Source organism: Dipodomys merriami, unplaced genomic scaffold (assembly GCF_024711535.1).
Source record: "Dipodomys merriami isolate MVZ:Mamm:240054 unplaced genomic scaffold, mDipMer1.0.p SCAF_1, whole genome shotgun sequence".
Classification (NCBI taxonomy): Eukaryota; Metazoa; Chordata; class Mammalia; order Rodentia; family Heteromyidae; genus Dipodomys; species Dipodomys merriami.
In genome coordinates, this window is record NW_027202270.1 from 127,775,977 (window position 1) to 127,790,013 (window position 14,037).

General features: G+C 45.3%; 2 protein-coding genes across 5 annotated transcripts in view; one reads left to right on the top strand and one right to left on the bottom strand.

Annotated features, from left to right (window-relative positions):
- Positions 1-8,219, top strand: part of Ltbp2 (latent transforming growth factor beta binding protein 2) — a 102,395-nt gene extending 94,176 nt beyond the window's left edge. For 3 of the 4 annotated variants that reach the window (XM_070030062.1, XM_070030080.1, XM_070030089.1), the window contains 8 exons: positions 786-977; positions 1,229-1,312; positions 1,993-2,121; positions 2,408-2,545; positions 2,625-2,792; positions 3,043-3,324; positions 4,543-4,695; positions 4,967-8,219. In XM_070030062.1, the coding sequence (XP_069886163.1) occupies positions 786-977; positions 1,229-1,312; positions 1,993-2,121; positions 2,408-2,545; positions 2,625-2,792; positions 3,043-3,324; positions 4,543-4,695; positions 4,967-5,112 (1,292 nt within the window). In that variant the 3' untranslated portion in view covers positions 5,113-8,219. The remainder of the gene's footprint in view (positions 1-785; positions 978-1,228; positions 1,313-1,992; positions 2,122-2,407; positions 2,546-2,624; positions 2,793-3,042; positions 3,325-4,542; positions 4,696-4,966) is intronic. The other variant, XM_070030071.1, reaches the window with a different exon arrangement.
- A 3,064-nt stretch (positions 8,220-11,283) lies between these two features.
- On the bottom strand, positions 11,284-13,806 carry Isca2 (iron-sulfur cluster assembly 2). The gene is made up of 4 exons (XM_070030102.1): positions 13,698-13,806; positions 13,388-13,490; positions 13,188-13,303; positions 11,284-12,736 (listed from the first exon to the last, which is right to left on the bottom strand). Exons 1-4 carry the CDS (start codon positions 13,766-13,768, stop codon positions 12,562-12,564), a joined length of 465 nt encoding a protein of 154 aa, XP_069886203.1. The 5' UTR covers positions 13,769-13,806; the 3' UTR covers positions 11,284-12,561.
- Between the last annotated feature and the right edge of the window lie 231 nt (positions 13,807-14,037).

Below are 14,037 nucleotides of genomic sequence, written 5' to 3' on the forward strand. Positions count from 1 at the left end.
AAGGCTTACAAAAGGCTTCCTCCCCTCTACCACTACATCTGAGAGTTGACTGGGCCAGGAACTAGATTCAGGTTAGGAAAGGAACGTGGAAGGCTGAGGAGTCTGAGCCAGTGGGCCTGCATCAGGCCAGGCTGTGTCCAAGCTGCAGGGCTATGATGGCCTAGAGAGGCCCAGGAAGCACTAATGCTGACTTAGAGTGGCCCCAGAGACCTTAGACTGAGTCTCAGAGGACAACTAAATCCATCTGAGTCCTAGTTAAGTTTTCAGGGTAAGGGAGGACTTGTATCTGTTCTAAGCTAGATTTTCCCCTTCCCATCTCCCATTCTGCCCCAGAGATGTAGGCTCAGTCTCTCACCCCAGGCTTGACTAGGACTCAGCTGCTTCACTGACTTGTGAAAAAAATAAAGGGAGGACCTTGCAAGGAACAAGGAAGGGAGGAGGGGGAGGGGTCTCTGTGCAGCAGAGGGATGCCTATATCGCCCATTAGGAATGAGGGCAGCCCACAGGAGAAGAAGGAAGGAGGCATACTAGGGAAGAAAGGGGTTTGGCATCAGAGGCATTGGGGTTAATAGCGTCTCCAGAGACAATTTCTCCATTTGTAGAAGGGAAATGATAATAGCACTCGCTTGTAGAGATGCTGAGAATTCCAAGAGAGATGACACAGGAGGCAGCATTTTCCACACTGCTATCCTACAATAAATGTTAAAGTTAAAAGATAAAGTCAAGGGCTGAGTGCCTCTAAGGGCCATAAACAGACAGTAATAAGGAGCATCTATCATATACAGCTCAGAGCATCCCTGAGGCCCCCACAGGAGACCACATGCCAGGCCCCATCCGCATGGAATGCTATTCCGGGCACAATGGTGATCCACCCTGCTCCAGCATCCTGGGCCAGAACTCCACACAAGCTGAGTGCTGCTGCACTCAGGGTGCCAGGTGGGGAGATGCCTGTGATCTTTGCCCATCTGAGGACTCAGGTAAGGCCTCAAGGGCCCCAGATCCTGTTAAGAGTCAGCTCTGCAATAGGACAATTTTAAAAGGTGGGAGGAGTCAGGCATGGTAGCGCATGCCTGAATTTTAGAACTTGGGAGGCAAAGGCATGAGGATTGAAAGTTCAAGGCCCAGCCTGGGCTATATAGTGAGACCCTCTCAAAAAATAAAGTAAGAAAGCAAAGAATGGGAGAAAGCACAGCCTTCCCTGTCTGAGCTAAGATGCCTTCCTATGCAGTTGAATTCAGTGAACTCTGCCCCAGTGGTAAAGGCTACATTCCTGTGGAAGGAGCTTGGACATTTGGACAGACCATGTACACAGGTAACCTTGTTGACATCCTCCTCCCCAAACTCCATTTGCCAGAGTGGGCTGTGGACAAGACCTCCAGCAGGTCCTTAGAAGCTCTGAATCCAGCCCTGATTCCCCAAATGGCTTCTATCTTTTTACCCCAGAGGTGACTCCTGCAGAGTTTTAGCTGGAGTTCTGCTAGAACTTCTGGAGTGTCCCATACTCCATTCCCTATCCCCTCAGGGTACACACTAATATGATACCTTCACTCCCCAACATGTGGGCACATGGACAGAGTGAGGGTACTATAGCGCACAGGCCAGGTACTGCACTTATTTCCTTGGTGTCATTTACCAAATCATTAACTTTGGGAGGCCCATGTTCCTATTAGGGCATTTCAGGTACTGAGTCTCTCAGTGCCTTATTCCTGAAGCTAGTCCCAGAAGTAGCTTTTCTTGAACACTTTGTATGTACTAAGCACTATTTTTACCACCTTATACCTATTAGTGCCTCTTAATCCTCAGGATAACTTGAAGATGTTAAGTGGTATTATCTACATTTTTTGAGATAGGAAACTAAGGCAAGGTGAACCTAAGCAACTTGTTTCAATTACCTAACACATAAGCCAGTCATGTTTGAGAGTCCTGGTCCTATGCACTTCCTTTCTCCTGCTTCTTCCCTCTTTCTCCTCACCTCATTCTGTCCTTCTGCAGATGCCGATGAGTGTGTGCTGTTTGGGCCTGCTCTCTGCCAGAATGGCCGGTGCCTCAACACAGTGCCTGGCTACATCTGCCTGTGTAATCCTGGTTACCACTACGATGCCTCCCATAGGCAGTGCCAGGGTGAGGACACAAACCCCTCCTACTCCCAGCCTTGCCAGCCAGTCTCACTCTTTCTGGGAATCTCCCTTTCTGGGGAAGATGCCCACTGCAGCAGACAGGTCTGAGGTGAGGGAAGCCCTGGTTATCCCCAAGAGGAGTCTTCCAGGATGGGCTACATTGGGGAGGGGAAATCTTCATGATCACTCAGAGTCTATTTCCATGGCACCATTTACCAAGCCAAAACCTTCCAAGAATACCATCTGTGGAAGGCTGCCTAGGCCCTAAGCCACCCTTCCTGCCACCACAGATCACAATGAGTGCCAGGACATGGCCTGTGAGAACGGGGAGTGCATGAATACAGAGGGTTCCTTCCACTGCTTCTGTAGTCCACCCCTCACTCTGGACCTCAGTGGACAGCGCTGTGTGAACACCACCAGCAGCACAGGTAAGTGGCCTAAGGCCAAAGCAGCAGAGGGTGTGGGCCTAGGCTAGGGCTCATATTCTCTCTGGCTTGTGACCACTAGAGGACCTCCCAGACCATGACATCCACATGGACATCTGCTGGAAGCAAGTCACCAATGACGTGTGCAGCCAGCCCCTGCGTGGGCACCGTACCACCTACACAGAATGCTGTTGCCAGGATGGCGAGGCCTGGAGCCAGCAGTGTGCCTTGTGCCCCCCCAGGAGCTCCGGTGAGGCACATCTGAAGGGCGGGGCCTGAATCCAGAAAGGGAGGTATCACCTTCAGAAGGAAAAAGGGGAGCAGTCTTCTGTCCCTGTTGTTTGGGGACAAGGTGTGGGTTGCAGGTGCTGCCAGGAATTTCAGAGGGCACCAGTCTGCATGTGTTCCCTTTCTCCTGGGAGGACAGCCAAGTGACTATCCCACCAGGCTTAGCTAGCAGGAGCTGAAGCCCAGATCCCTCTCTCCCTCCTCCCTGGCAGAGGTCTATGCTCAGCTGTGCAACGTGGCCCGGATTGAGGCAGAGCGGGAGGCTGGGGTCCACTTCCGGCCAGGTTATGAGTATGGCCCCAGCCCAGATGACCTGCACTACAGCCTGTATGGCCAGGAAGGAGCCCCCTTCTACAACTACCTGGGCCCTGAGGACACTGCTGCCGAGCCCCCTTTCCCCAACATAGTCAGCCAGCTGGGGGACACCACACCGGTCCTTGAGTCTCCTCTGCAGCCCTCTGAGCTCCAGCCCTACTATATGGCCAGTCATCCAGGTGTGTTGTTGCAGAACTTGGGAAGAGGTGGGCACTGAAGCTGTCTCCCTTTCACCTTTTCCATCTGTCAGTCATGTCGCCAACAGGGTAAGGATGGGAAAGGGGAATGATGACCACATCAGCCCAGTACAGTCACTCAGGATGAACTCCAGATGCCCAGCTCAGACCATACCCAGTCCCTGAGCTGAACTAGCACAAGGATGCAAAAATATAGGACATTGTCTCAACCTCAAGCAGTTCTTGTGGGACTTAACAGCAAGAGAGCAGCACACTTGGCTGCAGGAGGCTAGACGTCTGCTCTAAGCAAATGCAACATTCAAATCTGTGACCTGAAATGTGAAGTAAAGATTTATAGTGACTTCAAATGCTCATTGTGGCCAGGCACAAATGACTCATGCCTGTAATCATAGCTACTCAGAAAGCTGAGATCTGAGAATCACAGTTTAAAGCCAGCCTGGGCAAGAAAGTCCATGAGAATCTTATCTCCAGTTAATCACCAAAAAGTCAGAAGTAGAGCTGTGCCTTACGTAGTAAAGCACCAGCCTTGTGAATAAAAGCTCAGGGACAACACCCAGGCCCTGAGTTTAAATCCCAGGACCAGCATCAAAAATAAACAAAAAACAAAAACAAAAGAACAAAAAAAAATTCACTTTGGTGATTCTCCTACCCCAGTTTAAAAAAAAGCCAATCTGAAATAATCCAGCTACTGGAGAGGCAGAGTTTAGGAGGGTTGAGGTTCAAGGCTAGCAAGGCAAAAAGTTGCTGAGATGACCCCCACCTCAAAGAGTAAACCAGGAATGCTTGTGTATATTTGTGATCCCAGCTACATAGATATGTAGATCCCTTTGGAGGCTGTAGATTGTGGTCCAAGGCTAGCACTGGGCAAAAGCATGAGATCTGCCTTAGAAATTAAAAAAAAAAAAAAAAGGGGGGGGGGGCTGAGTGAGTGGTAGAGTGCCTGTCTAGCAAGGCAAAGCCCTGAGTTCAAACCTCAGTAGTAAAAACCAAAAATCAAAACAAAAAATAATACTGTTAATAAATACAGCACTTCTTCCACCTTAGACTTTCCATCTAAAACAACACGAGTATAGCTGTTTATTGTAGCATTTTTTTGTGAGAATTTATGACCGTCCCTTGTCCATGGAGGTGCTCAACCCACTGAAGAGTTCTGGGGAGATCTGAGCACAAGTTTCAGCCTCTGTCTGACTTCTCTTCTAGCAGAGTTGCCCGTTGCATTTGAAGGGCTTCAGGCAGAGGAGTGTGGCATCCTGAATGGCTGTGAGAATGGCCGCTGTGTGCGCGTACAAGAAGGCTACACCTGCGACTGCTTTGAGGGCTTCCAGCTAGATGCGGCCCACATGGCATGTGTGGGTAAGTTTAGCACATGATGAAGCAGGGAAATGGGAAATGTGCTACTGCCCTCTAGTGGGGCTGCCTGTCAAGCCAGGGGGTGAGTGAGCAAGCCAAAGCAAGGTCTCACAACGCTGGGAAAGGATGAGTGCATAGTCTTGGGCATACTATGAGTTCACTGCCCTTGCTTTCTATCCTTAAGTTGCAAAGCTTGGGGAGGAGGCTGTCACACTTGGGGTTCCACTTACGGAGGCCAGGGCATCCTACAGCTTTCTCCCCTCTTTTCTTTTAGATGTGAATGAATGTGATGACCTGAACGGGCCTGCTGCACTCTGTGCCCATGGTCACTGTGAGAATACAGAGGGCTCCTACCGCTGCCATTGCTCCCCAGGTTACGTGGCTGAGGCAGGCCCTCCACATTGTGCTGCCAAGGAGTAGTTTGAGGGGTCTGTGTGGGAAGCTACCTGGAAATGGCCTCCAGCTACAGGCAGGGGCTTGAGAACGCTTTCCTCCCTGGGAAGACACCATGATGACATCAGGCCTGGGCACTGCAGCCAAGCTCCATCAGCTTTGCGTGCTTTCACCTCTGGCTGTGAGCTTCCTCACTGCCTCCATGCCCTTGCTTGGCTCAGACACCACCAAATGCTTTAATGCTTCAGCCACTGGCCACGAGGCCCAGCCCACCACCTGTCCTGGCCTTACTGTGAGATGCTTATCAAAGGCAGCCATATCCATCCCTCAGGCTGTACACATATGCACAGTGTGAGGCTATGGACTCACACTGCAGACACCCCTTTCCAGCCATGATCCATGATGATTCTATAACCGGGACAGGGGCTACATGCCTCCCTCCTAGGATGAGCCTTCAGAATCTGTGGAGCAAGAAGGAGTTTGGGAGAATTTGTGGGGTGACTCCAATGCTGCCTCTCAGAACTATCACTGCTGCCCAAGCAATACAGCATGGGCTGTGATTTTGTCATGTCTCCATCCTGTAGCCACTTCTGTGGCTCCTAATGAGGGACAGAAGAGCCCCTCATCTCAGAAAAGCAAGACTGATACTGGCTAGCTGAATGTAATAGACACAAATGAAGAAGAATAAAGGCCGGAGAAAGCAGCAAGAGGGCAATATAAAAATATGGGGAGCTGATAGGAAAGGGGGAGACAAGGCTTTTTACAAGCTCAAAAAAAGCATTCAGTACCTGAGTAAATAAATAATCAAAATCTGTCCAGTGATGGCTCCTGTGCACCACCAACAGCAAGATAAAACTGCCCATCTCCAAAGTCCTTCTTACAGGAAACGAATCTCTCCCAGGCTCCCTTTGTAAAAGCTAAACTGATGTGCTAAGAATAAAATGGTCTGTTTTCTAGTGTGGTCTTACTCAAAGAAAGCCAGATTTCTAATGTAGTTCTCTCTACTCAGAAGACTGTCCCCCCTTGCCTTCCCCTCCAGAAAATGGAAGTCTAGAACCCCTCTGGCTTTCCAAGCAGAGACTCACTTCAACCCAGGCTCACTTGGAGTTCAGAATCACAATGGAATAGAGAAATGCACATTTTTTGCTCTTCTGGCTTTTATTTACTATTAGACCAAATTTCTTTACAATGTTGGCTAAATCTAAACATTACAGATGAGACTGTAACAACCCCAGCTGACCAGCTCCGCCAACAGCCTATGACTGTATTCAAGTGGGAAAAAGTTCTTACTAAAAGGCAAACTCTGACCTCATTTCTCTGGTGAATGGCAATGTAGAAGAAGGCTACAAGTGACTGAAGATATGGAGATGAACACTACTTTCTTAATTTAATCTGATTTGTCCTACCTGCTGCTCTGGTTGTCAGCCATCATATAACTATTAAATACTTCCCACATGCCAGGAACTGTGTTGAATGCTATGCATACATTGTATTTAATCATCCCAATTTATTTTTATTCCCAATTTACAAGTTAGGAGATTTTGACACAGATAGCTTAAATGATTTGCTCTAGGTCACTATACTAGTTGAGGTTCTTGCCAGATAAAAATAAATGATTCTTAAGCCCATGAAAATATTCTTTTATTCATAATTTTAAAAAATGCAACTTGCATACAGGTGCCAGTGGCTCACACCTGTAATTCCAGCCACTCAGGAGGTTGAAATCTGAAGATCACAGTTTGAAGACAGCCCATGCAGGAAAGTCCATGAAACTCTTATCTCCAATTAACCACAAAAAGCTGGAAGTGAAGCTGTGGCTCAAGTGGTAAAGTGCTAACCTTGAGCACAAAAGCTTACCAATAGCGACCAAGCCCCAGAGTTCAAGCCCCTGGCGGGGTGGGGGAAGAGGAGGGATGGGAGAAAGGTTAGGGGAGAGGAAAAGCAACTTGCTAGGCATATACCTGTTGTCTTAGCACTTCAAAGGCAGAGGCAGAATTGACGATTTTAGGCCAGCCTGGACCTATACAGCAAGACCCTATCTCACAAAACTGAGAGTTGGGTGTAGCTCAGTAATAGAGTGCTGGCCTAACACAAAGCCCTGAGTTTGATACTAGCACCACAAAAAAACAAACAACAACAACAAAAAATACAAACTGGTAAATAGACACTGTCATGCTAGCTGATGGGAGTATAAACTGGTACAACCTCTCAAGAAGAAAATATGGCAATGTCTTCCAAAATTACAACAGCAGCTAACTCTATATCTACTTCTAGGAACTTCACTTTAGATATACTCTCACCAAATGTGAAATGACATAAATAAGAGGTTATTTATTAAAGCATTATTGGCAATAGTAAAAGATTAGAAATACTATAGGAACAAACAAAACTCTTTACATACCTTGTTATCCAAAGAGGTGTATGCCATTTGTCTAAAGAAGAAAGTGGATAGCTGTTAACCACATCCTTGACACTCCACCATCCTGAGAATTACTTACATGACTCCCCCACATAGATGCTGCTCCCTCGTCTCCTCCCTCCAACCCAATGCATGTCTTCCTCTTCATCCATATGGACATACTGGATGTACATACACCTATTTCCTTTCATTAAGAACACAAATGGCATACCATAGATGGTACTCAGCTCTTTATTTAAATTTTTATGCAAGCCAATTTTGTACTTTGCTTTTTTTCACTCTATGCTTTTGCATAAAAAATTGTCTTACAGGGGCTGGGAAGGTGGCTCAGAGGTAGAGCACTTGCCTTGCATGCATGAGGCCCTGGGTTCGATTCCTCAGCACCACATAAGCAAAAAGAAAAAAGCCAGAAGTGGTACTGTGGCTCAAGTGGTAGAGCGCTAGCCTTGAGCTGAAGAGCTGAGGGACAGCACCCAGGCCCAGAGTTCAGGCCCCACAACCAGACCAAAAAAAAAAAAAAATGTCTCACAGCCAACTTAGTGGTACAGACCTGTAATCTCAACATTTGGGAGACAAAGGAGGATCTTGAGTTCAAGGCCAGCTTGGGCTACCTAGCAAGACACTATCTCAAAAACAAATAAATTTAAAATAAATGTCTCATTCTATTGTATAGCTATGTACTATTTTATTAAATGAATAACAATTTCTTAACCAGTCCTTCAGTGATATACATTTCCATTGTCTCATCTGCTAATATTATTAAAATGAAGACTAATACATGAATATTATTTCACATATCTACAGAATTACATCATTGGCATAAATTCCTTTAAAAACCACAATGGTAATTTGAGGGATGACAGAAGGTAGGTATAATATTGAGACTTCACTGTATCCCATTTTCTATCTTTTTAAATTTATACATGTATTACCTATTCAGAAAAAATAAATTGAATGTAACTGCTAGCCAGACTACTTAAATTTTTTAAATATATTTATCGACTATATAGTTTACAATGATAGCTAGGTATTTTAAAATCTCTTCCTAATCCTGAAATCAGTATCTCCACACAAAGAAACTAAGAGTAGGGCTGGGAAGGTGGCTCAGTGGTAGAGTGCTTGCCTTGCATGCCAGAGGCCCTGGGTTCGATTCCTCAGCACCACATAAACAAAAAAGAAAAAAGCCAGAAGTGGCGCTGTGGCTCAAGTGGTAGAGCGCTAGCCTTGAGCTGAAGAGCTGTCTGAGGGACAGCGCCCAGGCCCAGAGTTCAAGCCCCATGATCGGACAAAAAAAAAAAAGAAGAAAAGAAACTAAGAGTATGTGAACACTAGTTTACATACCACTGGTTACTATCATCATGTCATGAAAAAATAACTTGATTGATCAGGACATGCCCCTCTTAGAACCATCAACATAAAGTAGAACCAAGGTTCCTTTGTCTATGGTTCTTTGTCTGTGTGGTTTTTGCTAAAGAAAAGTTTGGGTATAGCCTATGGGTTTGACCTCCAGTACAAAAACTAATACAGTAACAAAAACATCAGGTGTAATGTCCAGTTAATGGCTTGCATAAGAAGTTAACGAAAGAGCTGGGTGCTAGTGACTCACACCTGTAATCCTAGATGCTCAAGAGGCTGAGATCCAATTAACAGGCAAAAAAACCAGACGTAAAGATGTGCCTCAAGTGGTAGAATGCCAGTCTTGAGCAAAAAAAGCTAAAGAACTTGTTTTCCTAAATTCTTGGGCTATAGTGAGTAAATATGAAAATGTCTGCCTGCCTTTATGGTTTTCAGGAAGGTAACAGTTGGTCAGAATAGGTCTGCAAAGGATCTTAATTCTACCATGTTTGGTCCAACCAATTTGCTCAGTCATCTTACCCATGTCATTCCTCCATACTGTGTTCTTAAATCTTCCCCTCCAGTAGATAATTCTTGATGTCAATCCAATTTTCCCCTGTCCTGTTCTCAGTGTGAAGGTAATTTCTCCAAAATCTGCCTTTTTTAGACACTGAATTTCAATCCTCTCAAAAACCAGTAGGTATTCTTATAGGCTACTGCATTCTACAAAATCTTGTTTCAACCTAGTTGACCATTACAATATAGTGGAGTGTACATTTAGCAACAAAGGTCATTTTGTTTTGCTCAGGAGTCTTAAAACCACCAACTCAAATAAATAAACCACAAAAACATTCTAGAAAAGGGATTGGGAGTGTAGATCAAGTGATCAAGCACATGCCTAAGAAACATGAAGCCTCCCTGGGTTCATTGCCCAATATCACAAAATGATAAAGAAATACCCTATAAAAATATTCTGGAAGAATAGGTTCTAATATTTAAAATGTAGCAGAATCTCTCCTTTTCTTGGTGCAATATCCAGGGTTTAACTGCTTGTTTGTTTAGCTGGCACTGGAGCCACATATCCAATCTGGCATCTTGCTGGTTAATTGGAAATGGACTCAGACTTTTCTGCCCAGGCCAACTTTGAAGAGATCCTCAGATCTCAGCCTCCTAAATAGCTAGGTTTATAGGCATGAAAATTCTCTTTAGTCTGAGCTAGGAGTCTTATTAGGCCCAGATAAAGGCAACAACTTTGAGTGTCCTAGTAATCTGTGTACACAAGTGTTTCATTGGTATGCTGCTTTCTGCCTTCTTCCAAAGGAGTTAAGAATCTGCTCAGGTTTCTGAAAGCCTCCTTCCTTCTTCTAGTTACATGGTAAGTTTATTTCCTCTAAATTCTAGATTTCAACATTGTAATGTTAAGTTTCTACTAAATAGTTTTTACTCTATTTCCTTTTTTTTGTCCACAGTGGGGCTTCAACTCATGTCCTGGGTGCTGGCATCTTGAACTCCTTTTGCTCAAGGCTAGCACACTACCACTTTGAGCCATAGTGCCACTTCCAATTTTTTTAGTGGTGAATTGGAGGTAAGAGTCTCACAGGGACTTTTCTTTGTGGGTGTGGACTGGCTTCAAATCCCAATCCTCAGATCTCAGCCTCCAGAGTAGCTAGGATTACAGGCGTGAGCCACCAGTGCCCACTTATTTCCATTTTTTTAATGGCAGATTTTCTTAAACCCTAAGTCCAGAAATGCAAGTTTTTGTTGTAACAAATTTTTAAGCTCCTAAATGCAGATCTAACCAATAATTTTTACAGAATCAACTGGTTGTAGGTTCACAAATATTATTTGGTCATTCATTGTGGATTTTTACAGTGGTCTATATAGACCTAGGACCACATGACTGTTAGTGTAGCCTATTTAAGTGCCATATCTAAATAAGTGCTCTAAAATTTTGTCATTTAAAAATATTTTCTTGAGAGCCAGGCACTGGTGGCTCATGCCTATAATCCTAGTTATTCAGGAGGCTGAGATCTGAGGATCACAGTTCAAAGTCAGTCTGGGCAGGAAAGTCCATGAGATTCTTATCTCCAATAAAACCACCAGAAAACTGGAAGTGGTGCTGTGGCTCAAGTGGTAGAGTGCTTGCTTTGAGCTGAAGATTTCAGGGACAGTGCCCAGACCCAGTGTTCAAGCCGCGTGACCAACAACAAAAAAAATTAATTAAAAAAAAATAAAATTAAAGGAATTGCTAGGTTTGGCAAATAAATATATATCTAAGAGACACCATAGTATAAGATACACTTATATTAAAAACATTAACACACTAACATTTGTTTAACCTAAATGCAAATTTAATTGGATACCCTGCATTTCACCTGGTGACCTTTAGTTAAAAAACAAACAGTACCATGTATTAGCTATAGTAAAAAAGAGAAAAAAATCACTTTCTACTATCCATGAGACATTTTATACCGTAAGGCAAGGGAAGCAACATATCCTCAAAGGATTTGGTTGTTAAAAGGCTACAGAATCTTGAAATGTGTATGGATATATAGACAGTCATTCAGGTTTTCAGTGAGTCTGGTCTAATTTTCTAGGGGGTACACTTTGTTTTATGCATGCTAGCATATCACAAGTATAACAATAAATATGTCTGTCCTATCACATGGAGAATGGCAAAAGGCTGCATAGAAAATAAGGATAAGTTGATAGCACATTCTAGAAGGATATGGCTCAAGTGACAAGGATATGGCTCAAGCACAAGGCCCTGTGCTTAAACCTCAGTGCTGCTAAATCAATCAATAAATAAGATGAAGCCAGGTGCTGGTGGCTCACACATGGCATGTAATCCTAGCTACTCAAGAAGCTGAGATCTGAGGATCACAGTTCAAAGCCAGCCTGAGCAGAAAGGCTGTGAGACTCACCTCCAATTAACCACCAGAAAACTGGAAGTAGAGCTGTGGCTCAAAGTAGTAGAGTACTAACCTTGAGCAAAAAGGTTCAGGGACAGGCCCTGAATTCAAGCCCCATAACCGACCCAAAAAAAAGTGGGATGAAATGAGCCAGTTATGATGGTGTATACCTGTTAATTCCTCATAAAGTTGAGGCAAGATGATCTCAAGTTTGAGGTAGTTAGTCCACCTACAGGATGAAATGAGCCAAGTGTGATGGTGTATGCCTATAATCCCTCAGAAGGCTGAGGCAAGATCTCAAGTTTGAGTCAGCCCACCTACACACCAAGACAGTGGCTTAAAAACAAAAATTAATTTGCTTTACTTGAATATTCATTCTGGCCTGGTAACTGGTATCGAAGCTACCCAATCCAAAACACAGTAAGGACTTTCATTTAAATGAGGTTTTATACATAGGTATACATATATGTACACGCAGTTCTGAAGGCCAAAGAAGTAACTCCAAATTCTGGACTCTAAGAAGTTCTACAGATATTCACTGGATTTCAACCAAGATTTTCACTGGATTTCAACAATGATTAACTTGAAGCTTGGCCTTAGCATGGTATTAAGGGGATAAGGAGGAATTTAGGCCAAGGTAAAAAAAGCTTCACATTCTGAAAATAATAGTGGCAAAACACAACACTCAGGGATCAAGGAAAATAAAATTGAGAGAAGGACATGATTAGAAGGAAACTTGTAGAATTCTGCTAATCCAAGATTCTTCACATAGTAAGACTGGTGACAAGCTAAAGGTCACTTGTCAATGCATCAAAGTTTGATAGAGAATGACGACCCACAGGAGCAGCCTTGCTGAGCTTGAGGATTGTTCAAAACTTGAAATGAGCTTCGGATCAGTTCTTGGCTGAAGTCCACCAGAGCCCCTTTCACGAAGGCCATGCTATCAGAGTCAACCACCACTTTTGCCCCACCCTGTTCAAATACCCTGAAAAGACAGAAGGGCAAGCAGTAGTGAATATCTCAAACACCAAAAAATATGCCACTCTATTGAAGCCAGAGATGCACTTCTGTTTTTTCTAAAGTACAGAGGGGAGTGGAACATTCCTTATGGCCTCTAACAGGTGCTGTTTTCTGAAACGAAAGGATTCAATGGAATGGATGAATATGGGAAGATATTTAGAGACTTGGGCCTCAATCCAATCAGCCTGACTCTCATCTGACTACCTTATGGACCTAGGCAGGCCAAATGTCCTCCAGTATTAAAAGAATAACCTCGTTATTTTTTAAAATCAAGACGACAAATCTCCACCATCCTCTCACAGTGGGAGAAAGAGGGTATTTTAATCATCCTTCACACCTTAAACTGGAGTCGATTTTTATCCCTCCAGTACATCCTCTGGGACCCAACAACCCTTCCTCCACCTCTTTCTCCTTGCCTGTCGTCGGGGTTAATAACTGTATCCAGTGAAAATTTGTATTGGAATCCGGAGCATCCACCTCCCTCCACTTGCAGCCTTAGGAATTCTGACCCTTCGGTGATTTCCAGAAGCCTCTGAAACGCAGGTAGGGAAAATCAGGGAAGTGAAGCAAGAGCTGGTGAGAGGAGGTCTCCCGGCCCTCGGGTCGGATCTCCTACCCGGACGCAGCTGTCCGTGAGGCGGATTTGCTCTTCGCCGGCCTCGGAGCTGGAGGACGATGCATCCCAGCGCCTCTGAAGTCCAGGAGAGATCAGAAGGATTCTGCCGTCAAAGAGAGGAGGGTAGGCCGGGGAATAGGAGAACCTGGGACCCGAGGCCCGCCCCCCACCTTGATCGCCTCAGGCCTGGGGACCCCCACCGGGATTGTCCCACGCCAAACCCTGACCACCCTCGTGGGCCGTAGCTTCTCATTTGTTCTGGGGGCGCAGAGTCTAACACCATTTCAGGATGTCCTCCCAACCTTGGTACCTGCTCCTCCGCCAGGGAACGACCGCTCGGAGCGCCGCGGCCGCTATCGGCGAGGCCCAGGAGGCCGCCATCTTTCACCACAAACTCCGCCCTTCGCTTCGCCCACAGGACGCGGGAGCGATGCGAGGGGCGTGTCTCTGATAGGCCACGCCTCCTATCATACCTATTGGGTAGTACAAGTTGAGATGGCATCTGATTGGCTAGAAATGCTCCCGCTTACGGAAGTGGGGCCGTACTAATAGAACTAGGGCGGAGCCCTGAGGACAAGAAAGGGACGAGCTGAGCTGGAGAGCCTCAAGCCGAGCCAGTGAGGGGACAAAATGGGCGGAGATAGGAGGCT